We start from the raw sequence: 27,198 nt of genomic DNA, 5'->3' as shown, positions 1-27,198 counted from the left end.
TACTTCTGACATTATTTTCGTGAATACCCGAGGAGCAATAGCTATCCCGAAGGGGAGAGCCCGGAATTGGAAGTGTTTTACCTCCCCCTGGATATTCACTGCCAGTCTGAGATATTTTTGATAATCTCTGTGGATGGGCACATGGTAATATGCGTCTCGTAAATCTAGAACAGTCATGAAACACAAGGGAAAGAGTATTCTTACGCAAGATTTTATTGTCTCCATTTTGAAATGTTGTATCTCTAGGAAACTGTTTAATTTTTTTAGATTGATGATCGTTCTGTATGATCCGTCCGGCTTCTTGCGGAGGAAAAGGGGAGAATAGAAACCTGTGCCTCTTTCCTGGTATGGGACTTCTTGCAATACCCCTTTCTGGACTAGGTTCAGAATTTCCTTCTGGAGAGCTGACTGTTCGTGTGATTGTTTTTGAGGCGTTATCATGAAGAAGTTGCCGGGAGGGACACGAAATTTGAATTTGAGGCCTTCTCGTATAATGCCTAAGATCCAGGGGCTGTTTGAAATTCTTTCCCAGGCTGGAAGAAACTCGGCTAGTCTCCCTCCGACCTGGGGAATACCTTCATTGGGATTTTTTATTATCAGGAGGGGGGGGTTTGTTGAACAAGAAGCCCCTGTTTTTATTTCTTCTGTCTTCCCATCCATCCTTATTTCCTTTTGGGGTTCTTCTCCGCATAAACTTTCTGTTCCGAAAGGAACGTCTATATGACTGGTTAGGGAACCCGGGGAAAGATTTCTTTTTATCCCCCGCTTTGTCGAGGATGTCATCTAATGTTGATCCAAACAGGAATTCCCCTTTGCAAGGTATTGAGCATAACTTGGTCTTTGTTTGCAAGTCCCCCGGCCAGCACTTTAGCCACAGGGCACGTCTTGCTGCGTTGGAAAAAGAGGCCGACCTGGCTGCTAATCTCACTGAGTCCACCGAAGCGTCCGCCAAAAAAGCTGCTGCCCCTTTCATCATGGACACTGACTTTTGTATTGTGTCTCTTGAGACTTTTCCCTTTAGCTGGGAATCCAAGTGTTCAAGCCATACCATTAGAGCACGGGCCGTGCAAGTGGCTGCGATGGCTGGTTTTAGACCACCTCCTGCTGCTTCCCATGAGTGTTTTAAGAAAGTGTCTGCTTTTTTGTCCATCGGCTCTTTTAGGGTGCCCATGTCCTCGAAGGGCAGGGCAAATTTTTTGGAGGCCTTTGCTATGGCCACATCCAGTTTGGGTGCCTTGCTCCAGGATGAGCAGGCTGGGTCGTCGAACGGGTATTTTCTCTTGGGAGTCAAGAGAACTTTTTTATCCGGTTTTTTCCATTCTTTCTTGATTAAAGAATGAATCTTCTCATTTATCGGGAATACCCTTCTTTTCTTCTGTTCTAATCCGCTGAACATTATGTCCTGTGCTGTTCTTTTAGGACGTTCATCTACCAGACCCATGGTTGTTCTAATGGCCTTTACCAGTGCGTCCGTCTCTTCGATGGGGAAGCAACTGCGTCCCCCTTCTGACGATAGTGAAGAGGTCTCGGATGTTGATGAATCGTTAGAGTCAGATGTTTCACTTTCTGATTCGTTTATGCTGGGTTCAGGAGACTTATGACCTGATCTGCGTTTTTCCTTCGGAATTTTAATGCCTTTGAGGGCACTCTCCACCTGATTTTTTATTAATGTTTTCAGGTCTGATGCGAACGCCGGGGACTCCTCCTGAATGGTTTTTTCTATGCAAGACCCGCATAAATTTTTTTCCCAAGAGGAAGGTAGTTCTTCCGAACATATCGCACAAACTTTGTGCTTTGATTTAGTTGTACACTTCCTTCCCTAGAAGAAAAAAGTAATCTCGTATTACATTATTACTTTCACGTAGATCACTCACCCCTTGTGATTGAGAGATACCGTCTCTGGCCTCGGGACTACATCCACTGGATTCGTCGCCGGTCGTGTAGATTTCCCAGAGACTTGGCTGCGTTGTGACCCTGAGCGACCACTGCTGCTGCGCTGCTGGGACGAAGCATTTCCCTTCCGCTGATGCTGTGAGCGCGGGTGCCGCTGCACCTGTAATTGCTCAGGTGACAGTTGTGCACACTCCTGTGCCTCTTGCTCCTCTCTACCACTCATAGTGGCTCCACTCTGCAATTTTTTAGAAAAGAGGGGATTTCCACGCTTACTCCTTAGGGAACGCTGTTTTTGAATCTGCCGCCGGCAGAAGCGACCATCTGCGCAGGCGCGCGCGTCACTTCCGGTTCGCGGCACAGGCGTCCTATAGGGAAGATATTATTGGGAACGCCTGTGCACGCGTTCTCTCGTTCCGCCTGCCCCCGCACTTCCGGTTTGAGCGGCGGTGATCGGCGGTGCTGTGGGGCGCTTTCTGTTCTAGCGCTCCTGCGCCCGCCATGGAAAGGTAGCCACCGCTACCTCCATGTATCGCTTAGCGGTACAGAGGCTGAATCGGTGACCGCCGTCACCTGCCTCCTTCCTCCCCCTTTTTTTTTTTTTTTTCACGGGGAAGGCAGGCTGGAATCTCTTCACTGCCTCCCCCTTGCACACTCACCCACAGGGCCCGCCGACCCCAGCAGTGGTGCTTCAGGGTCGGAATAAAAGGGGGGAGAAAACCCGCTGTAACCAGCCATGACAGGGCGCCCCCTGTCAGGAACCGACCGGCCAGCTCCCTGGAATCCCACGAAGAATCCTTCAGGTACGTGCTGTAGGTTCCCCGTCAGGGACAGGAAACCAACTGATGTGGGAGAGAGGTACGCCCTTTTTCATCTGTAGGTTTCCTGTCCCTAGGGGCGGACCCCTCTCTCCGTGGTGCCATCATGGGGATAGAGAAAATAAAAATTATATATATATATATATATATATATATATATATATATATATATATATATATATACAGTTGTGGCCAAAAGTATTGACAGCCCCGCAATTCTGTCAGATAATACTCAGTTTCTTCCTGAAAATGATTGCAATCACAAATTCTTTGGTATTATTATCTTCACTTAATTTGTCTTAAATGAAAAAACACAAAAGAGAATGAAGCAAAAAGCAAAACATTGATCATTTCACACAAAACTCCAAAAATAGGTCAGACAAAAGTATTGGCACCCTCAGCCTAATACTTGGTTGCACAACCTTTAGCCAAAATAACTGCGACCAACCGCTTCCGGTAACCATCAATGAGTTTCTTACAATGTCTGCTGGAATTTTGGACCATTCTTCTTTGGAAAACTGCTCCAGGTCCCTGATATTTGAAGGGTGCCTTCTCCAAACTGCCATTTTTAGAGCTCTCCATAGGTGTTCTATGGGATTCAGGTCTGGACTCATTGCTGGCCACCTTAGAAGTCTCCAGTGCTTTCTCGCAAACCATTTTCTAGTGCTTGTTGAAGTGTGTTTTGGGTCATTGTCCTGCTGGGAGAACCATGACATCTGTGGGAGACCCAGCTTTCTCACACTGGGGCCTACATTATGCTGCAAAATTTGTTGGTAGTCTTCAGACTTCATAATGCCATGCACACGGTCAAGCAGTCCAGTGCCAGAGGCAGCAAAGCAACCCCAAAACAACAGGGAACCTCCGCCATGTTTGACTGTAGGGACCATGTTATTTTTTTTATGCCTCTTTTTTTTCTCCTGTAAAATCTATGTTGATGCCTTCGCCCAAAAAGCTCTACTTTTGTCTCATCTGACCCGAGAACATTCTTCCAAAACGTTTTAGGCTTTTTCAGGTAAGTTTTGGCAAACTCCAGCCTGGCTTTTCTATGTCTCGGGGTAAGAAGTGGGGTCTTCCTGGGTCTCCTACCATTCAGTCCCTTTTCATTCAGATGCCGACGGATAGTATGGGTTGACACTGTTGTACCCTCGGACTGCAGGGCAGCTTGAACTTGTTTGGATGTTAGTCGAGATTCTTTATCCAACATCCGCACAATCTTGCGTTGAAATCTCTTGTCAATTTTTCTTTTCCGTCCACATCTAGGGAGGTTAGCCACAGTGCCATGGGCTTTAAACTTCTTGATGACACTGCGCACAGTAGACACAGGAACATTCAGGTCTTTGGAGATGGACTTGTAGCCTTGAGATTGCTCATGCTTCCTCACAATTTGGTTTCTCAAGTCCTCAGACAGTTATTTGGTCTTCTTTCTTTTCTCCATGCACACAAGGACACAGGACAAAGGATGAGTCAACTGGCTGCAAGTGCGATTTAGTTATTGCCAACACCTGTTACGTGCCACAGGTAAGTTACAGGTGCTGTTAATTACACAAATTAGAGAAGCATAACATGATTTTTTGAACAGTGCCAATACTTTTGTCCACCCCCTTTTTATGTTTGGTGTGGAATTATATCCAATTTGGCTTTAGGACAATTCTTTTTGTGTTTTTTTCATTTAAGACAAATTAAATGAAGATAATAATAACAATGAATTTGTATTTGCAATCATTTTCAGGAAGAAACTGAGTATTATCTGACAGAATTGAAGGGGTGTAAATACTTTTGGCCACAAACTGAGGTCTGGTCACATGGTCAGTGTGTAAGGTCCTGGATGGTCCTGGAAGGTCCTGGGAGTAGACCTGTCAGTGATACACTGTGAAAACACTTGTTAGACTCAGCTGCAGGCTGAACCTAACAAGGCACCGTAGCTGGAATTCATCATGTGACTTCCAGCTGCCATGGCAACGTGGGCATCGGAGAGGTGAGTATAGCAGGGGTTTCCCTCTGCTATCTTCTAGATGCCGCGATCGCGGCATCTAGAAGATAGCAAAGGGGTAACATCATTGGGACCTGATCTAATCAGGTCCCGATGACGTCACCTGGCAGAGACCACCAACCGTAGAGAAACGTCAGCGCTGCACAAAGCCCTGCTAGCGCCGACGTATATCTACTGTTGGCGGTCACAAAGCGGTTAAGTGCCGAAGATGAATTAAACAGATAAATGAAAGAAAATACTTACTTTCACAGTATAAGGTCCTCTGTAAAAAGGGGAGAACTCAAACACACCTCCAGGGTCATCATTTTCCAATATAGTAAGTTCACAACTGGTAAATCCAGACTTAAGTACTTGATTTTCCACGTTGACCCTTAAGTGTTTGGAACAGGTAAAAAATAATTACATAGCGTAATAATGCACAATGTTTGGTACTTACAGTGGTGAAATGCTCTCTAAAAGACCTAAAGTTAAAGATGACACATTTCCTTTGTATGTAAGGCAATATATATATTTTCATCTTTTACATTTTAAAAATTACAAAAAGGAAAATGGGCTGATGCAGATTTGTGTGCTTAGTTAACTTTGACCAAGGTTTCAGACCTCAATTAGCCCGTTATGGTGATGGCTTATTCACTATGGCTTATTCACTATCATCGTTGGGAAAGGCTAGCTGATGCAAATTTCCCAGCTTTATAAAAACCCAGCCTCCTCTAACTTTGTGCCAAAAAACAGCAGCCATGAGTTCTTCTAAGCAGCTGCCTAGCACTCTGAAAATTAAAAAGGTGGAGGCCCACAAAGCAGGAAAAGGTTATAAGAAGATAGCAAGACATTTTCAAGTTGCTTTTTCCTCAGGTCAAAATGTAATTAAGAAATGGAAAATTACAGGAACAGTGGAGGTCAAGATAAACAGGAACAGTGGAGGTCAAGATAAAGACTGAAAAACCAAGCAAAATTTCAATGAGAGCTCCTCGCAGGATTAATAGAGAGGCAAATCAGAAACCCTTCTTGACTGCAAAAGATCTTCAGAAAGATTTAACTGGATCCAATGAGCGGTGCACATTTGTAATTATATGCTATATGTTTAACAACTAAAGTCTAATGGAACAGCATTGTATATCTAATCTATACTCAGAGAATTTCTAACTGTATACATCATAGACTTGGTAAAAGTTAGGTAAAGTACTATTATCCTTGAATATAATACGTCTTAGGCTAGGTTCACATTGTGTTAACAGCAGCCCGTTCAACACATGCGTTAAACGGGCTGTGTTAACGCAAGTGCCAACATGGGGCAGACCCAAGGGAGACTATTGCCGCAGAAGCTGGAACCCGGAGACAGGTAGTAGGAGGTACAAAATAGAGAAGCTGGGCGTAGGACAGACAGAGCGGGGTAAGATGAAGTACAGTTTGGTAACAGCTGAATACAGGCGAGACCAAAGGAGCACTGGGAAGGGGAAGACACAAAGGAAGCATGACAGGACAGAGACACCAGACTAACAGAGTACAGAGCGGACACTGGGAAGGCTGGACAGGACGAGGAGACAAGGAAGCCTGGGAAAGGCAAAGAAGCTAGACATAGCGGATATTCAGAACAGGCAGTGCAAAGACAAAGGTGGACCTGAGTCACAGAAGCACAAATGACAGACAGGCAAGGAGCAGAGGAAGGAATCGCCTTATATACATGGAGTGCTGAAGGACTTCCTGGTCACGGTCCTCCAGGATCATAGAGAGGAGATACAGAGTGCCTGTAAATCATAACGAGGAAGTGCTGGAGTGGGCGGTGCGCACACGCACCCAACGAGAACCAGGGAGCAGAGAAGAATGAAGGAGAGGACGTGCATCTGCAGGAGGAGTGCGCCGCAGCGGGTAAGTATGATCGGGGGGAGCGGCGGTGGTCCCGGCAGCAGGCACAGCCGCAGAAGGAGTGGCCGTGACAGCAACTCCTTTATCAAAGGTATGAATAATGCTATATAGCATCGTACTGGTGTGTAGACAATAGGGAACTGCTGCCCTGTGTGTGGGACCTGAAAGATATGGTCTGGTAAGCGGCGCTCCCGTGCCCTGCTGTTAGCGCCGCTTACCAGACCATATCTTTCAGGTCCCTCACACAGGGCAGCAGGTCTCTATTGTCTACACACCAGTACGACACTATATAGCTTTATTCATACCTTTGATAAAGGAGTTGCTATATATTCCCATTGCTTGCATACCAAGCGATATATGAATAAGACTCGGGAGAGTCGAAACATCATGTCACTACCTTGATCGCTTGTATACTTGTTCTTTGCTCCCATGTTTAATAAAATTTACCCTGATTTGTGCATACTTAACCATTAGAGTGTGCGGTGTCTTCTAATTTAATTGATTGATTGGACTTTCATAGTCCGTGGCACCAGCACCTCATTCTAAATTGACTGAGTGCACACCATTGTACCCTATTTATCTGTTTGGAAGTGACAGTCAGTCTTTGATGTTTGTATACATAGGCTCTCTGACTGAGCACTGCCACTCATCAACCTATGGTTATTTTATTCACAACAGGATATTATCTACCCATAATTTTAGGCTAGCAGCCCAGGACATGTTAGGTTAGGTCCCCAGCAAAGAGGACTTCCTTCTCGTTGGCTAATGGGCACACATGAATTGGCCAATTTATTCGCTACGTATCATACGCTTTTCCTATTTTCTAGAGAAGTAAAGCAATTCCAGTTTCATATATTTCATGTTTGCATGCCATAGCATCACAGAGCGCTACTTTATTTGTTAGTTACAAAGGGAATTTAAAGTGGGATACTGTTAATGAATGTCCACCTTTTAGAAGGCCGTGTCTTAGTGAGAAATCTTCTGAATATCCTTGAGAGTTCAGGGGATGATGAGATATGCATTCTTCTTGAACTCCCAAACAGGCTGAAGGGAGATTCATAAAAAAAATAACTCTATTTTCTTCAGCTTGTTTGAAACATCTGTGCTATGAATGTGGTTGTGGAACCACTCTGCCACGTTTCGGGAAGAGCCGGGAGGAGAGTAGCTGAGTGACCACCGGGATTTGAACCCAGGTGGATGCCAGGTGCTATTCCAGGACAGATACCGGAGCCGTGGCAACTGACTCCCAAAGGGGCAGGGAAGCTGGATAAGCCAGGAACGGATTATCATGACGACATGCAGTTGGGAGACAGAACGGATCTAGGATCAGGACTGCACGGCTGGCAGACAGGACTGGTATGGGGTCAGAAACTGACAGGATAAGTTCAGGAACACGGGACGTACTCGTATACAGGATCACAGGTGCAGGTTCAGACTGGACTGGTAAGGGTAGCGGTATACAGTGGCTTGCAAAAGTATTTATCCCCTTGGCATTTGTCATGTTTTGCTACTTCACCAACTGGAATCTCACTTGGTTTTTTTGAGGGTTTACATCAGTTCATGAAAAGAACATTCCCCACGACTATGAACATTTGATTCTCTTTTTTTTTGTGAAGCAAGCAACAAATAGGACAAAATAACTGAAAACTTCATAGCTTGTGCATAGCTATTCAACCCCCTAAAGTCAGAGTACTTTGTAGAGCCTCCTTTTGAGGCAATTATAGTTGCAAGTTGCTTTTCAAGTCAGACCGCAGATTCTTAATTGGATTGGGCGTTAACAAGGCCACTACAAAACATTTACACGTTTCCCCTTAAACCTCTCGAGTGTTGCTTTAGAAGTATGATTTGCGTTATTGTCTTGCTGGAAGGTGAAACTCTGATCCAGTCTCAAATCACTTACATACTAAAACAGGTTTTGCTCAAGAATATCCTTGTATTTCGCACTATCTATTTTTCCCTTGACTCAGACCATTTTCCCTGTCATTGCTGGCATAAAATATTTCCAAAGAATGATGTTGCCACCACCATGGGGATCATGTTCTTGGAGTGATGAACTTTATTGGTTTGGCGTCAGAGACAGCATTTACCTAGGTGGCCAAAAAGTTCAATTTTGGTTTCATCTGACTACAGTACCTCCTGCATACATTTTGGGAGTCTCCCACATGTCTTTTGGCAAATTAAAAATGAGTCTTACAATTTTTGTGTGTAAGTAAAAGCTTTTTTCTGCCCACTTTTCCATAAAGGCCTCCTATGCGGAATGTATGGCTTATTGTGATGGTATGGACAAATACTACAGTCTCTGCTTGGGATCTCTGCAGCTTCTTCAGGGCTACCTTTGGTCTCTGTGCTGCCTCTGAATGATGCCATCCATACATGGGCTGAGAGTTTTGGTGGGCGACCCTTTCTTGGCAGGTTTCTTGTGGTACCATGTTCTTTTCATTTGATGATAATGGATTTGATGGTGCTCTGGGCGATCATCAGAGATTGAGATATTTTTTTTTATAACCCAACCCTGACCTAAACCTAACTGAGCATCTCTGGAGAGACCTGAAAATGGCTGTCCACCAACGTTCACCATCCAATCTGACGGAACTGGAGAGGATCTGCAAGGAAGAATGGCAGAGGATCCCCAAATCCAGGTGTGAAAAACATGTTGCATACTGAACAAAGGGTCTGAATACTTATGACCATGTGATATTTCAGTTTTTCTTTTATATTAAATTTTCAAAAATTTCTACGTTTCTGTTTTTTAAGTCAAGATGGGGTGCAGAGTGTACATTAATGAGAAAAAAATGAACTTTTTTGAATTTACCAAATGGCTGCAATGAAACAAGGAGTGAAAAATGAAAAGGGGTCTGAATACTTTCTGTACTCACTGTAGAGTACGCCACTGCTTTGTTTTCTCTCTATTTACAACTTAAAACATTATGTGTGTGTTCTCATCCTGGATATATGAAGTGTGAACGGAGCTTTAGATGAGGAAAAGCAAGATACTGTATGTTCCCCTTGTTTTAAAAGAAATCTGTCAGCAGGATTTCACCCCCAAACTATTTATATGTGCATGTAGCGCTTTCAAAGATAAGTCCAGAAATCCCCTTACATGACCAGTCTGTTCCTCCATTACTGAGAAATTAAAACTTTACATTTAAAGCACCTGTCCAACATTTGTTTTATTTCATAGCTGGAGTGGGGGCACTAATTTTAATTCCTTGCCTCTAACATACTGTCATCAGTTGTTCCTAGCAGTGCTCCGGTCCCGATCTGCCCTCTCGTGACAGCTACGTCTGACTGACAGTAAGTCAGAGGTAACGGTCACAAGCTTTCAATGTATGTCTACCAGATCCTCGTTCTGGCCTCGTCCTGGCTCTCACAGACTGAGACAGAGAAGTGCCTTCGGCTCACATAGCAAACACTGGAGTGATCCAGCAGGTCACAAATAGCAGAGCGGCGTCAATAACAGATGAAAACGGAGGCTGGTAAGTTGCTGGGGTCATGGAATTAACATTAGTGATACCACTCAAGCACTAAGATAAAAAAAAAATGCTGGAGTGGTACTTGAAGAGCTATTTGTAGATCTGAGGCCTCTGTCACTCTGGCTCTATTTCACACCCAGTGCTGCCTCCTCCTGCTTGACTGATAGCTTCTATGCAGTGTGACCTCAGGCAAAGGAGCTGTCAGTCAGGAAGGAGGAGGCAGTGCTGGGTGGGGAATAGAGCTGGAGTAACAGAGGCCTCAGATCTACTATACTTCTTCAGCCTCATTTACATACACATTGCTTTCTCAGTGACAAAAGAACCGACTAGCTATATAAAGATATTTGCTGGACTTGTCTTTGCAAGAGATAAGTGAATGGCAGAGATGCCGACTCACTCACCGTCGAGGCCCCTAACTCCTTCCTCCGTCTACTGCTTCTACATCCCGGGGTCTGCGCAGTGCTCGCAGATCCCCGGGCACTGTGCTTAGGGCGCATGCCATCATGCCCTCTTAAAGGTCTAGCTTGTGCCATCGTAAAGTGTTCCAAGCCAATTAATGGGAGACATTTATTATTTAAGGCACCTCCACTTAACAGGAGGTGCCTGTGCAACATTGTTAGTCTGTTTCTAAAACACTCTTGCTAGTTCTCAGGTCCCACTGCTCGTATCCCAGTATAAGCTTCTTTCACACTTCCGTCTTCCAAATCTGCATAGGATCTGTCAAGACGTTGAAATTATGGATCCTGTGCAGATTGTGGAAAACATGTGCACTTGGCCCATCTTTCTGACAGACCCATCGAGGCTATGTGCACCTGTTGTGTATGCGTCTTCGCAGTGGTTTTCTGCTGCGAAAACTCATACACAACACAAACCAGGTAAAAAAAAAAATAGAAAATCGCAGTATTCTCACCTGCCGACGTCCCGCGCAGCGATGCTCCCAGCAGCTAGCGTTCCTAGCGGGAACGCCGGTAGGTGAGCATATTGCAATTTTTTATTTTTCTTATTATTTTTAACATTATATCTTGTTACTATTGATGGTGCATAGGCAGCATCAATAGTAAAAAGAGAAATAGAGCGAGCGAGAGAGAATTTCCGTGACGGGAAATTCTTCCACGCATGCTCAGTTTGAAAAGATGGATTCCTGCTTTTCAGTCAGCGACGCATCCTGCGCCCATAGGCTTCCATTGTAGCCAGTGACGGGCAGCGCAGGATGCGTCACTGACCAATTTTCCGGCGTGCAGAAAAAACGTTCCTCTGAACGTTTTCTCTGCCCGAAGTACCGTTTTTTTACGCAGGATCCAGTGCACGACGGATGAAACGGATGGCCATCCATCACAATCCGTCGCTAATACAAGTCTATTGGAAAATGCAGGATCCTGCATTCTCAAAAATCGACGGATTGTGACGGGAGCGGAAAGACGGAAGTGTGAAAGAGGCCATACCTGCCTGCCTATCAGCTGTGCCTACCTGCCTATCAGTCGTGCCCGCTTGCCTGCCTGTCAATCAACCATGCCCACCTGCCTGTCTATCAGCCATGCCTGCCTGCTATCAGCTGAGCCCGCCTGCCTGTCTATCAGCCATGCCCACCTGCACATATCTGACAAGTTACCAGTCTTGCCCGCCATTTCCTGCCTGCCTCTGTGCCTTTTGTGCCAGTCCAGGCTGCTCCTGCCTCCTGTTCCCTGGAGTGAGCTGCCATCTACCCAAGGTCAGTCCTGGAGTAGCATCTAGTTCCGCCATCCTCAGATCACAGTATCATCAGCCACCGTGCACCCGAGGTCAGACTTGGTGACCCACCTATTCACGCCCCTCCAGGCTCTCCTCGGTTCACGGCACAGTGGTTCCACCACCCAGTCTGTTACACACAAAAAGATAAACTACATCTGGGCTCTCATCAATATCATCTTGTCTTCAATTTAAGGCATCACTGTTGAAAATATTTTTTTAAACAGAAATATTTCCTTAGACATCAGAATGCCACTCCATGCCCACACATCACACCACAAGAGCCATGCACAGGGCTGGAGGTTATCACTACTCGCTGGCACTGAGAATAAGACCAGAGACTTCATATAATACATTATTCATGCAAGTCACACGTATATATCACTTACCCAAAGTAAACCACAAATCTTTCTGTCTCAACCCTGGCAAAACAGGAAGGAATCAGGGATAAAGAGAACAGAATGAAAGACACTGCCAAACCCTCAATACCATGGGATAAGAAGTAAAAGGCACTTTTATTCCTTAAGCACACATAATGTTGCTGGCTTTAGGGGAGTTATTTGTTGGGTGCTGCCCTGTTTACAAAGCCTAGAAAGAAAACCGTCAGTGCTTTCTAATGAGAGACGACCCTATGACCAAACAGCATGTCAGCCCATTTTATACATCCCTGGCCAGCCCTGTGCCCAGGACTGATGCCAAGCTACAAGCCAAGGCTGCTGAACAAATTCATTTTGGATTCTCTGGAAGGAAGTGAAGTGTTTGTTTTACCTAATATTGTTCACTGATGAATAATATTTATACAGCCGTTACTTTCCAGCAAATATCCTCCCCACACATTGCCATGGAACTATGGTGGACTAATGTACAGTCGCATCATTGCAGTCTTCAATGATTAGCAATCGTACCGTAGTCATCAGTGTCTTGTATGGATTGCTTCAACTAATACAGCCAATGTACTGGACCTCCTTCCCAGAGTAAAGTCGCCCCAGGTGTAAGAACCAGTGAAAGCTGTGGGAGGACTGGCATTGATCCTGCAGTGGCAACTTTATGGGAAATGTAGTATTATATGGGCCCTGGTTAAAGGAATGACTATGAAATACAAAGTGTGCCAGGTGGTAGAGAGAACCTGTTCCTCTTCCGTGTAAGACTCTGACATAGAGGTGAACAAGTGACCCCCTTTTATGATGTCCACATGCCCCAACAGGGCTGAGACAACCTCTTTGGCAGTTGTAGCATGGCACCAGTCGGTCCATTTAAAAGGACCTTTAATCACTAAACTTTTACCGATCAGCAGTTGTTTGAATGCCTGTTTACACGGGCAGACCAAAGTAGATGATGCGCACTGAGCGATCTATGCTAGATCTATACTAGGGGCACATAGGCGGCCATAGTTCTTGGGAGTGCGAGTCCTAATTTTGCTCATTTATCAGGTGATAAGCAGCCTGTTTGCATGGTAAGATAATCGTTAAGCTAGCGTTTTTAACCATACTTATTCATAATTAACATGTAGTATGAATGACCCTTAAAGGGGTTGTCCGGCCATAGGCTACTTGTCTGCAATCACTCTACCTGACTGACAACTTTTGAATCCTCACATCATGCATGTGAGTATTCTCCGGTATCGGCACCGGGATTGGGCAGTCGGTAATGTTATGTGCATACTTTTGGCCACATTCCAACTAGATGTGTCCAACCTCAGTCAATACATTTGCATTGAGTAAGGCCGTGCACGTCTAGTCAGCACGTGACCGCATGAATGCAAATCGCACACTTGCCCATCGTTCCCGCCGCTGACATCAGAGGATTTACAAGTCTGCAGTCACATACATATAATTAGTATCATAGTGTGGTTAAGCCATGCAGCTCACCCATCTGTGGTAGCATTTGCAGCATAAATTAAACTGTGTATTACAAATTTTCAATGGCAGCAAATATTCTCCGTACCTTGTAAGTGAGATTTCCACACAATATAGGAAAAACGTTTGTACTGTAATGTTAGCAAATGGTCAATCTGGAAAATCTGCTATGTTTGCGTTCCATATGTACAGTTGAAACCAGTTCTTGTGAGTTATTGAGAAAATCATGAATATGTGTCATTATTTATATAGTGTATATAAGCTTCTGGTTTAAACTGCACGTACCCTAAGACTGGTCTCTGCATCAGCATGTTTAAGACTGGCCACTTGTTGGATGAAAGCTCTGAAGGCCATAAAACTTTTCTCCTAACCCCTTCCCTGCACACATGCAGATACAGGTATCTGAATGGTGAGATTGGAGTAAGGCTACGTTCACATTAGCGTTGCGCGCCGCTGCGTCGGCGACGCAACGCACGACGCACAATAAAACGCACGCAAACGCACGCAAAAACGCTGCGTTTTGCGACGCGTGCGTCGTTTTTTGACGAAAATCGGACGCACGAAAAATGCAACTTGTTGCATTTTCTTGCGTCCGACGCTAGCGTCGGAAACGACGCACGTGTCGGAAAACGCAACAAAAAAAACGCACGCGTCCCCCATGTTAAACATAGGGGCGCGTCGCCGCTGCGTCGCCGACGCAGCAGCGACGCACATTAGCGGAACGCTAATGTGAACGTAGCCTAAGTCTCTGAGATACCGCTCTGTTGGTGGCTTTACTCCCTTAAAACAAAAAGATCAAGCATGCATTTGCTGTTATGGGAACGAATCAGATCATATCTAAAAAAAAACTTGGGTGAACAAGATACCTGTGTGAACATACCCTGGTATCTGCATCAGTGTACTTAAGACTGCCATAAACATTAGTTACTTGTGGCATGGGAAGGAACCATATGAAAATATATAACCTACAGTGGGGGAAAAAAGGATTTAGTCAGCCACTAATTGTGCAAGTTCTCCCACTTAAAAAGATGAGAGGCGTCTGTAATTTACATCTTTGGTAGATCACAACTATGAGAGTCAAAATGAGAAACCAAATCCAGAAAATCACCTTGTCTGATTTGGCAAGATTTATTTTGCAAATTATGGTGGAAAATAAGTATTTGGTCACCTATAAACATGCAAGATTTCTAGCTCTCACAGACCTGAAACTTTTTCTTTAAGAGGCTCCACTGTCCTCCACTCATTGCCTGTAGTAATGGCACCTGTTTGAACTTGTTATCAGTATAAAAGACACCTGTGCACACCCTCAAACACTCACACTCCAAACTCCACTATGGTGAAGGATAAAGACGCTGTCGAAGGACACCAGAAACAAAATTGTAGCTTTGCACTGGGCTAGAAAGACTGAATCTGCAATAGGCAAGCAGTTTGGTGTGATTAAATCAACTGTGGGTGCAATAATAAGAAAATGGAAGACATGCAAGACCACTGATAATCTCCCTCGATCTGGGGCTCCACGAAAGATCTCACCCCGTGGGGTCAAAATGATCACAAGAACAGTGAGCAAAAATCCTAGAACCACATGGGGGGAACTAGTGAATGACCTGCATAGAGCTGGGACCACCGTAACAAAGGCTACCATCAGTAACACACTACACCACCAGGGACTCAGATCCTGCAGTGCCAGATGTGTCCCCCTGCTTAATAATAATAATCTTTATTTTTATATAGCGCTAACATATTCCGCAGCGCTTTACATTTTTGCACACATTTTCATCGCTGTCCCCGATGGGGCTCACAATCTAAATTCCCTATCAGTATGTCTTTGGAATGTGGGAGGAAACCGGAGTGCCCGGAGGAAACCCACGCAAACACGGAAAGAACATACAAACTCTTTGCAGATGTTGTCCTTAGTGGGGTTTGAACCCAGGACTCCAGCGCTGCAAGGCTGCTGTGCTGTCCACTGCGCCACCGTGCCGCCCATAAGCCAGTACATGTCTGGGCCCGTTTGAAGTTTGCTAGAGAGCATTTGGATTATTCAGAAGAGTACTGGGAAAATGTCATATGGTCTGATGAAACCAAAGTATAACTGTTTGGTAGAAACAAAACTTGTCGTGTTTGTGGGAGACAGAATGCTGAGTTGCATCCAAAAAACACCATACCTACTGTGAAGCATGGGGGTGGCAAAGGGACCAGGACGACTGATCCATTTACATGAAAGAATGAATGGGGACATAAATAGTGAGATTTTGAGCGCAAACCTCCTTCCATCAGCAAGGGCATTGAAGATGAAATGTGGCTGGGTCTTTCAGCATGATAATGATCCCAAGCACACCGCCAGGGCAATGAAGGAATGGCTTCGTAAGAAGCATATGAAGGTCCTGGGGTGGCCTAGCCATTCTCCAGACCTCAACCTCATAGAAAACTTTTGGAGGGGGTTGAAAGTCCATGTTGCCCAGCAAAAGGCCCAAGACATCACTGCTCTAGAGCAGATCTGCATGGAGGAATGGGTCAACATACCACCATAAGTGTGTGCTAACCTTGTAAAGACTTACAGAAAAGGTTTGACCTCTGTCATTGCCAACAAAGGATATATAACCAATATATATGTATATATATATATATATATATATATATATATATATATATATATACAGTATATATTGAGATGAACTTTTGTTAATGACCAAATACTTATTTTCCACCATAATTTGCAAAATAAATGTTGCCAAATCATACAAGGTGATTTTCTGGATTTCTTTTCTCATTTTGACTCTCATAGTTGAGGTCTACCTATGATGACAATTACAGGCCTCTCTCATCTTTTTAAGTGGGAGAACTTGCACAATTGGTGGCTGACTAAATACTTTTTTTCCCCACTGTATGTGAACAATAGCCACAACTCCATGCTGTTGTTGCCTCGGCTGATTTGAATGGTCTGTATGTCTAGGCAATTTCGAGCGATTTGTCAGAAAACTGGTGTCCAATATAAAAAATAAATATTGGTACTAAAAATGTCATTACGATAAAAGGTGGACTGTGGATGAGCACTTTAAACCATTCTACTAAACAATTAAGTATGTTTCTACAGTTTTTTGGAACTGTACATAAACCTTCAATGACAAAAAGTGTACTATATTATATGCTAACTACATAGTAATGAGAGCGTACCTGTCTAAGGATATGATCACGGTTTCATTGACTTCAGGGATATCATCTGCTTTAATGGTGATATTTATCTCTGTGTTACTTTGTCCAGATAAGAAAGTCACAGATCCATTGAAGGGACTCAAATCATCAAGAGTGATGGAATTCTTATTGAATCCATAGGGTTTCATGCTCCAATATACAACTGCGTCATCGCCTGTCCCATCACGATGTAACGTAACTGACACCTGAAGACAGTATAAAGTAAGATCAAAATAGAAGAGTAAACTGTTAATGGTTCTCAATGGCTAAATGTTCATAATGCAAATAAATAAAATAAATAGAAATCTTGCAATATTCACACTGACCACTAGAGCTATTTTACACTCATACTTGCTGAAGACGTTTCAGTAGTCTCATTATCATCAGAGATGGGATTTCAATGACAGATTACACATCTACACACAGTGGATAACACAAGATCCACAAATCACAATAGGCGAAGTCATAGCTCCCCCTGCTTCATCTCCCTTCACAATGACCTGTGCACACACTCATTAGATGCTTAAATACAAAAAGAAATGGTCTGAGTCAGTCTAATGCTGCTGATGTACATGTGCATTTGCTGAAACAACAGCAAGTGTAAGTCTAGAGCAGCCTCAGTGGCCAGTGTGACAACTGCAAGATTTTTTTTAAATACAGATCATTATATGAAAGCTAACAAAAAAAATAGTAGGCCATATTGTGATGAAACATTCCCTTTAAAGCTAATCGTCACTACAATCTAGTGCGCTCCAATGCAATATCTTCAGCTGGGCCCCCAACTATTGTGTTTATCATATGAGCTAAAGGGACCTTTGGTGCCCCCCAGGGTCCAAGGCCTGGGTGTGACCACATCCCCTGCACCCACTTTGATTACATGCCTGGTTGTCACTAGTTCTTAGGCATAGGTATTCTAGAGTTTCAAGTACAGTGGCATGTAAAAGTTTGGGCACCCCTGGTCAAAATAACTGTAATTGTGAACAATTATGTAAGTTGAAGATAAAATGATCTCTAAAAGGCCTAACGTTAAAGATTACACATTTCATTTGTATTTTAGGCATGGTTAGTACCTAGCAGCACCCCTCTTTTCAAAGTATCACAGTCTGTAAACACTTTTTGTAGCCAGCCCAGAGTCTTTCACTTCCTGTTTGAGGGATTTTCATCCATTCTTCCTTGAAAATTCTTCCAGTTCTGTGAGATTCCTTGGTCGTCTTGAATGCACTGCTATTTTGAGGTCTAGTCACAGATTTTCAATGATGCTCAGATCAGGGGACTGTGAGGGCCATTATAAAACCGTCAGCTTGTACCTTTTGAGGTCGTCTATTCTGGATTTTGACATGTGTTTAGGATCATTATCCATTTGTAGAAGCCATCCTCTTTTCAACTTCCGCTTTTTTAAAGATGGTGTAATGTTTGCATCAAGAATAGAAATGTATAAATCCCCAGACAAGGGCGTGCATTCATGACAAAGAGTCCTGACAAATGGTTCAAAATAGGAACATAATTCACATGATAAAGTTATTCTTATTTTGCCTCCTTCTTGGAACATCATGTTACTTACCACACTATGGGACACATTCTCTGGCTCAGACACTAGTATTGGCAGATTACTTGTAAATCCAATTTCTCCATTTGCAATGTCAGGAGTGACTTTCAATGAAACATTCTGCAGAGTTCCTAGTCTTGGGCTCAATGGTGGCACTAAGGGGCTTGGTCTCAGCAATTCAGTGGATTCCAACTAGAAATGAAGGAGCGAAATTAATTCCACGAATACCCAAATCCAGAATTAACACATAAGTGACATATTCAGCAAACGCAATCAACATTATAAATTCTGCACTCAGAAGTGACAATTACTTAAAACTAACTAAAAATGACTTATGTAACCTTTTGAGAATTTTTTTTAGATTTGCATGAAGCCTTGTACCCTGTGTAATAAAGGAGAAGTCTCATGGTTTCCATTCTTGAATACATATTAGATTGTTTTTAGCTGATATCATGATGAGGAGGATTTCACCACTTTAGCTTTTTCCATGTTACCTCTACTGCACGATTTACCATAACCAGGCCACATTATGTAGCACTATTGTTACTACTTTTATTTTATATAATACTGACCCTGGAACAGTTTTTCTTTTTCTTATCTGCCCCTTTGTTCCAAAGTTATGCCCCTCAGTATTAATAGTGAAAATTTTCCCTTCAACCAACTGGGCGTATACCACAGGACTTCTCTGTGGGCTTTTGCTTTTTCTCCCCCCGACACTGACCAATCAAAACATGGCCACACCTACAGAGAACTTCTGTGATATACGCCCTGTTGGTTGAAGGGAAAATATGCATCATTATTACCAGGGGAAGAGAGTGGAGGGGTCATTGTTTTGTAATGGAGGGACACAGAAAAAAAAACAAACCTGTTCCAGAACCAGTGGAGCAGCGTATGTTGATAGACGTAATCTGTTTATATGAAAACATCTAGAGAAATGTCCATTTAAACTGATAGACAAGCTGCGCTGTTTTGAGTGCAGATTCTGAGCAGAAATAGACTTTTGTTTAAAAAATCTGCTACATGTCAATCTCTTTTACTTCCGGACATCGCGCTCCCACACAGGCATACTTATATGCCCTGTTGAGGGCAGAGCAAAGTACTGCAGTGCGCAGGCACCGGGAAAGGTCAGAGAAGCCCAGCGCCTGCGCACTGAAGGAATTTGCTCTGCCCTCAACAGGGCATAAAAGTACGCCTGCACAGGAGTGCTATGCCAGGGAGTGATGAAGAAGCAGGATATTGGTGTCGCAAGAAGATGGGAGGTGCCAGACCCGGACCTGCGATACCCATCGGACTGTACCGCCCCCCCGTGTGAGTATGATAAAACTTACTTTTCTTCTCTTTCAGGTTGGATTGGGGGCTTATCTACAGCATTATAGAATACTGTAGATAATCCCTGAAAGGCGGTGGCTGTATCTTATAGTGGCCAAAACAGGTGACAGGTTCCCTTTAAGTGTGGTTGGTATGGATCAATAAATGATCATTTACTTAGGCCGTGTTCACATGTTGTGACTGTAGTGCAATAAAACCGCAACCTTGGCTGCAATTTAAAAAAAAACAGCAAAAAGATTGCAGTTTTAGTGGAATTGTGGACCAAAAAATGCACTGAAGCGGCAACATGGAGCCTAATGTGCTGTCTTTGATTTCCATATTATAAAGTCAGATGCCGAGCCTAAGGCCACGTGCACAAGTTGAGTATTTGGTGCGTTTTTTGCCTCAGTATTTGTAAGCCAAAACCAGGAGTGGAAAAGTCAAAAGAAAATTATAATAGAAACACGTCACCACTCTGGATTTCTCATCCACTCCTGGTTTTGGCTCGCAAATACTGAGATAAAAACTCACCAAACACTGAACAGGTGAACATGGCCCAAGAGATCAACCAGTTTTAACTTGAGTACTCCTGCGGGGAAGTTTGGAAAGTTGTAAAGTTTATCTATTTGTGCTTAAGTTAAAAAAAACTGTATACAACGATGTTCGTTTTTAATGAGTTCACTGACTAAATGGCTCATAAGTTTAAGTCTACCACATTAATAATTTAACACATACTATGTAGGTCATATAAAATAATTCTCCATAAACAGTACGCTACTGCCTATTATATCACTGAGCAGAAGATGTTTGACATCCTAATTAAAAGTAGTAGTCCATTAGCAGCACTTATGAATCTTTTAGTCAGTAAACTAATTAAAAACGCACATTGTTGTATACATTTTTTACTTAGGCGCAAATTGATAAACTTAGCTATAGAAATCTAAATTTAGACAAATAGTGGCATTTTTGTCTCTATGTAAAATGAATGGGTACTAACGCCGCTGTGATATTTTGTATTCCATAAGATCAGACGGTTGGGACTTTCAGGTTGCGGTCCTCAGAATAATCATTGGTTGGCAATGGGACACAGCAGTAATAACACAACTAGAGCATAGTGACACAAACAATGGGTCAGAACCAGAAGATCCACCGGGACAGACCAATACAAAGACACAAAGTGAGGCCTTATTCACAAGTGCATGACAGGGTTGTGCAATAAATGGAATGTTTTTCATCTGTAAGACGGTCAATTTTTCTTTGATCTAATTTGAGTCTGTTCATTTTTCAAGTGTGGTAAAAAACCAAAGATGAGGCTCAAAAGGTGGTTTATAATACAGTATGTCCCCCAACATTCAGTCCATGGTAAATAGACAGCACACCAAATGTCATGTCGTATTCACAGACCGACTCACTTTATTGGGTGAGTTGGGCCTATAGATCGGGCCAGTGGAGGACATCTCAGTTTCCTTCATGCCATCGGCAGATTTAACAATGTATTTAGTGACTTAGTAATTACGGTATGAAGCGCCACCATTTCAATAAGACTTATCCCTTCAATTGAATATTTGAGGAGCGACAGGACTGCAGGTTGAATGAAGACTCCTTTGTGTGTATTGTACAAGTATATTGGAAGTTTTTCGAAATCTCTTGTTCTAAACCATGTAGCAAAACAAAAGTCCGGGCTTTTCTTGTTAACACTTTGGCAGCGTTTTTCATGTGCACTGATCTTTTGGCTCATTTGTCCAAGAAAGAGAAGTTGAATAAATAGAAATCTTTTAATATAAAGCGGTGGGTCACTGCTTTTTTTCCCTTATTACACAAAAGTAAGGCTTTTCTGGGAGGACTGCCAGACACCTACTTTAAGGATGACATAACACCTCGATTTTCATTGGGGTTATATTACGTAATCTTTGCAGGCCTACTTACTGTTGCTGTATATTGTTGGATTTTAATAAAACCCACGACTCCTAAACAAAAAAAAGATTCTCCTGGTTTCCATGGCTGAAATGGTATCCATAGGCAAATGTCAAGAAAAAAAAGTACGGTATGTACTGTATGGTATGTCAGAACTACAAATCTCAGACATTAATAAGCCATAGAGGACAAGGATCCGGTCAATCATTGGGTGTTTTCATTTACATTTCATTCAATGGATGAAGAAGTAGAGATGAGTGAATTTATTTAAGTAGAATAGAATTTTCCTCAAATTTTACAAAATTTATATTCTCCAACATCCGTATGGTTTTCAATTCGCTACATGTGAATTCAGCAATATGGTGACTATGTAGCACTGCCATTTTGCTGAACCATAGTCTTCCAGGCAAACAGATAAAAAAAAATAACAATACTCTTGTGACTGCTCACCCACCCCGATGCCCCCAAAGCCTGCTGTCTGTTGCTCTGTGCCTCTTCTTTTTCCCTTCTGCCATTGTGGCGCCCTGTGTCTGTGTCGCCACAAAATGGTCAAATATGTACTATCTTATATGTGTATTGTAAATGATGGGAGTTATGCTTTCTCTGCCGGGGACTACTGCAATCACAATTTACCCCGCTCCCTTACTCTGTCTGAAGCTAAAGGTACCGTCACACTAGACGATATTGCTAGCGATCCGTGACGTCCTGGCTAGCGATATCGTCCAGTGTGACACGCAGCAGCGATCAGGCCCCTGCTGTGATGTCGCTGGTCGGGGAAGAAAGTCCAGAACTTTGTTTCGTCGCTGGATCTCCCACTGACATCGCTGAATCGGCGTGTGTGACGCCGATTCAGCGATGTCTTCGCTGGTAACCAGGGTAAACATCGGGTTACTAAGCGCGGGGCCGCGCTTAGTAACCCGATGTTTACCCTGGTTACCATCGTTAAAGTAAAAAAAAAAAAACACTACATACTTACCTACCGCTGTCTGTCCCCGGCGCTCAGCTTCTCTGCACTCCTCCTGTACTGGCTGTAAGCACAGCGGCCGGAAAGCAGAGCGGTGACGTCACCGCTCTGCTTTCCGGCTGACCGACGCTCACAGCCAGAGTAGGAGGAGTGCAGAGAAGCTGAGCGCCGGGGACAGACAGCGGTAGGTAAGTATGTAGTGTTTGTTTTTTTTACTTTAACGATGGTAACCAGGGTAAACATCGGGTTACTAAGCGCGGCCCTGCCGGCCCTGCGCTTAGCAACCCGATGTTTACCCTGGTTACCGGCATCATTGGTCTCTGGAGAGCTGTCTGTGTGACAGCTCTCCAGCGACCAAACAGCGACGCTGCAGCGATCCAGATTGTTGTCGGTATCGCTGCAGCGTCGCTTAGTGTGACGGTACCTTTAGAGCTTTGCAGGGATATCCTAACTGTGAGGGGCATAGTTAGTCTGTGAGGAGACAGTGTGTGAAAAGAAAATGGAGAATGTTCATGGAGGAGAGACATGTGCTCTCTCCAGGGACAGTGCTGAGAAGGATCAGGACATCGGCCCCTAGGCCATCCAGGCTTCCAGAGTCGGGTGGTAAGCTGAGATGCTGTGTGGTTTTTGATAACCATCAGTGAAGTGTTTTTCCCAGGAGCTCCATAGTAACAGAGAATCAGTGAGGGATTGTGCAAGAACAAACACGTGCTTCACATAGGATTCACGGGGGGAGAAAACACAGTGAGTCTGTGGCTGTACTGGAAGTTTCAGACTCCAGGAAACCTTTGTCCCAGAAGGGATTAGAGCAGCAGGGAGTTCATACTGAATCACAGCAGAGAGAGATAATTCCCATCATGCAGAGCAGACTGTATACCTGGTGAGAGTTGTATTCCATCCTCTGAAACTGCATCTGGACTTCAGTAAATGGTAAAGTGACTTTCCTTGTATCCTGCCTTATTAATTTGCACCATCTACTTCCATCACTATCCCTGGGAGCCAGCCCTAGTTGGAGGGGGTTAAACACCAGCACTGCCATCATCACCTATTCCCCAGGGATCATCTGCAGTGCCGGCCATCTTACAGTCGAACACTCCAACTGGCGTCACAAACTCTTCTTTGTAAATTTTTCTTTTCCTTGTTAACTTTTTTTTTATTCCCTATTTCACTGTCCCCGGAGCACAGACATTTGGCAACGCTGCCATCCCCGTGACCCTCTGAATCGAACGCTGCCCTGCTACCTGAGTACCCTGCTCTGGGCGATACACCATCATAAACATTCTCTTTGGCCTCTTCATTCCAAACCCTGGCTTCCAACTAGACCAGGCCTCACAAGTCACAGTGCGCTTTGACATTGTTTCGGCTGAGTAACAGCAAGGTGCGCAGTGATAGTCGAGGCCTAGTTGAGCCAGAAGTCAAAGCCTAGAATGAAGAGGATGTATGTGATGGAGGAGGAGGTAAAGGAAAGACCAAAGAACCGGATGCTGACTGTGGGGCAGCGGGATAGGCGAGTGGTGAGGTATAATTATTTTTTTTCTATCTGCTACTTTTATTATGTTCTGAGGTCTGAAGAGAGAACATAATAATGAATATTTAATTTGCAGAGAATAACTTTCTGTGAACCGAATTTTCCAGGAAAATCCTCATAATTTTGGTAGATTCGGCAATCTCTGTGTCTTACCTTTATAGGTTTTCTTCCCTAAAACATCATAATTAATGTGCATTAAGCATCAATTTTATCCGTAAACTACATATCAGATAAATATGGAAAATATATATGTTCGGCTATATATTCTTGATGAGACAGTAATGCAGACAGTGATCCCTCTTATAGATTTTGAGATGTAAGATTTGGAGCACTTACATTTTATAGTGTGTTTTTTTCCAGTAGGTAAACTATTGGGATTCTGAATTTTTATATAAATGGCATGTAAATGACGAGAATACAATTACTATAGTGATGCAAGCTGACAGCATTAATCAATTTTTTTCTTCAAAATGTTGACTTATTCACTTTTTCGTTATTGGTCCTTTTGCTCCAAATTAGTTTTCCATCTGTTCCATCTTTTTTTTTCTTAGAAGGTTGATCGTCACAGAATTCTCTTCTACTCTGATGCCAAGCTCATAAAGCAGCTATTTACTCTTATATAGGCCATCTTTAAATGGGTTTCCCAAGAAAGTCTGCAGTCACTCTATCACTCTATGTGACTACAAACTCAGGAATCCCTCACATCACATGCAGTGCTCACTGTAAGGGTTCTCTGGTGTTGGCGGTGAGACAGAGCAGTCATGTGACAGTAAATATGCAATATGCATACTCCCCACCACATTCAGACTAGTTGTGAGTGACATCACTCAATTCACTTGTATAGCATGAGGCCAGACACGTCTAGTAGGGAAGTGGCCAGGAGTATGCATATCGGATAGTTGTAGTCACATGACAGCTCGGTCTGTGAGCAATGTGACAATTCTCAATTCTGCAATCATATAGATTGACTGCAGACTTTCGTGAAAAACCTGGATAACCCCTTCAAAGATTTTTTAGGATAATTCCCCTTCTGAAATCTGTACAACCTACCTAGAACGCATCCTCAGTTTTGGTATGTGCACACATCAAGTCAAACTCTGCATAAAAAAGTGCAATTTTAGATGCGTTTTTGAAATGCTTTTTTTCACCTTCATTAGAATGGGTGAAAAGTGCTTTAAAAAAGATGAAAGAATTGACATGCTGCAGATTTAAAACTGCTTCACATCGGCAAGGAAAAAATAATCAGCATGTGAATGAGATGTGATTAATCTGATTCCTTTTTAGGACAGTGAAATGCTGTGTTTTTCACAGCAAAAAAGAAAAAAAAATACAGGGAAAAATGCAGCGTGTGAACAAACACTTAAAACTGCTACTTCTACCCTAAATGTACTGGTCGGTTATTATATATCTCTTTAATTAAGATGGATGCCATCTTTGACAATGTAACAAATTAGCATACATAGCATTCTAGCCAACTGTAATTTTTCATTCCATAAAGTTTATCTCTTTGTCACAAATCTAAAACTTGAATTTCAAACAAATTTCAATCATATTCTACAAAGTAAATTCTGGAACATCCCAAAACAAATATGTCAACTAAAGAATAGATATATTTCTTCCCTGTCACTTAGTTTTTGCCAAGCCTGAGTTAGGAGATCTACCAGGGAACGGCACACCCCCCCATACTCCTACACTAAGCAGAGGATTCTGTAGATCTATATCCTTTATAAAGTATAAAAGTGAGTGATAAATTATGGTATTTATATAAAATGATGAGATCGGTACGACATTAAACATAATTGTTCATATCCAAACTGAAATGTAACAAATATATTTTCTATTGTTTTCAGGAACATGTTAAAAGAGCCCACTAATGATGTTTAAAGTGTTTTTCCCAAAATTATAGGTTATCCCCTATGATTGGGGATAACTTGCTAATCTCAGGGGAACAAACTGCAGAGAAAGCCAGTGGTCCGCAAAAAAGGGCTGAAGAACCCCAAGAACGTGGCTCTGTAGAAACCCCTCTTAAATGGAGTGGAATTGCGTATTCTCAGCCTAAGCTCCATTTATTGTCTATGGGACTGCCAGAGAAAGTCAAGTTCGGTGCTCGGCTATTACCAGCAATACCATTGACAATGTATGGAGCCGATGTTGAGTGTCCACACCTCTAAAGTCCCTATTATTGGCCTTCCAGAGCCCTGATCTCAAGATTGATGAGTGTCCTAATGGTTGGACTTCAGCTATCAGAAAGCTTCTCCTATTATGTGGATTTTTTAAAAAAAAAAGAGTCCAATAAAAGGAGGCATTTAAAATGACCATCATTGTATTGTACAGAATTTCATAAAGTTTGTAAATCCATTTTCATGATACTCTACCTGTACAAGAAAATGAGCCCCATTCTGTAGAAATGCGTCATTTCTTATTGATAGTTTTACTTTAAGAACTGTTTTTGACTCTTCAAATATAAGACTGTTCCTTGATGAAACATTAAGGACTCCGTCTTTTGCTCTTATTGGATCCACTGGTCCAGCTGGGATATACAGTGCATTATAAATTAATTTCACATCCCCTTTGGTTCCACCTTGTCTCACAAAACTCAAGGTCAAGCCTCGACCCTGAGGGCTGCTCTCAATTTTCTGCTCTTCAATAGCAAGAAATTGAATCAAACCATATACATCATCACTGTCCTGGATGTAGAAGAGAAGCTGCAAAATAAATATAGGATGGTCAGGTCAATGGAAATAGAATATCATATTTACATCTCTGTGGATGAAATATAATAACAATATTTTTTCTGGAATACAAACCTCTGTTGGAGAGCCAAGCTCTGCACCACCTTGAGCTGACAAGATCTGTAACAGATATGCCTCAGCTTCTTCAGGAACATCATCTGATACAATTGTGAGGGGAATTGTTGCCATCATCTGCCCCTGCAGGAACTGAAGAACTCCAGCATCTGGCAAAATATCGGCAGTCACAGGTGATGTATCACTGCTATTCCGCCTGATGACCCATCTTAATGAAACATTGCCGTGTGTCCCTCCATTTCTTACTATAGTTATTCCATCATATCTAGGCAAAGAACAAGTCATCTATATTGTTACTTCTGTATTATGGCTTTGAATTTACATACA

At 43.0% G+C, this 27,198-nt stretch overlaps 1 protein-coding gene across 1 annotated transcript in view; it reads right to left on the bottom strand.

Annotated features, from left to right (window-relative positions):
• The window catches only part of ADGRV1 (adhesion G protein-coupled receptor V1), a 753,646-nt gene that overhangs the window by 627,572 nt on the left and 98,876 nt on the right, over positions 1-27,198 (bottom strand). Inside the window, exons 8-12 of the mRNA XM_069745343.1 lie at positions 26,872-27,136; positions 26,440-26,769; positions 18,366-18,542; positions 16,787-17,010; positions 4,942-5,068 (exon numbers count right to left, since the gene is read on the bottom strand). Of these exons, the coding sequence (XP_069601444.1) occupies positions 4,942-5,068; positions 16,787-17,010; positions 18,366-18,542; positions 26,440-26,769; positions 26,872-27,136 (1,123 nt within the window). The remainder of the gene's footprint in view (positions 1-4,941; positions 5,069-16,786; positions 17,011-18,365; positions 18,543-26,439; positions 26,770-26,871; positions 27,137-27,198) is intronic.

This window comes from Ranitomeya imitator, chromosome 1 (genome assembly GCF_032444005.1).
Source record: "Ranitomeya imitator isolate aRanImi1 chromosome 1, aRanImi1.pri, whole genome shotgun sequence".
Taxonomy (NCBI): Eukaryota; Metazoa; Chordata; class Amphibia; order Anura; family Dendrobatidae; genus Ranitomeya; species Ranitomeya imitator.
Note: the sequence above shows the minus strand (reverse complement) of the source record. Positions and strands in the feature narration are given on the sequence as shown.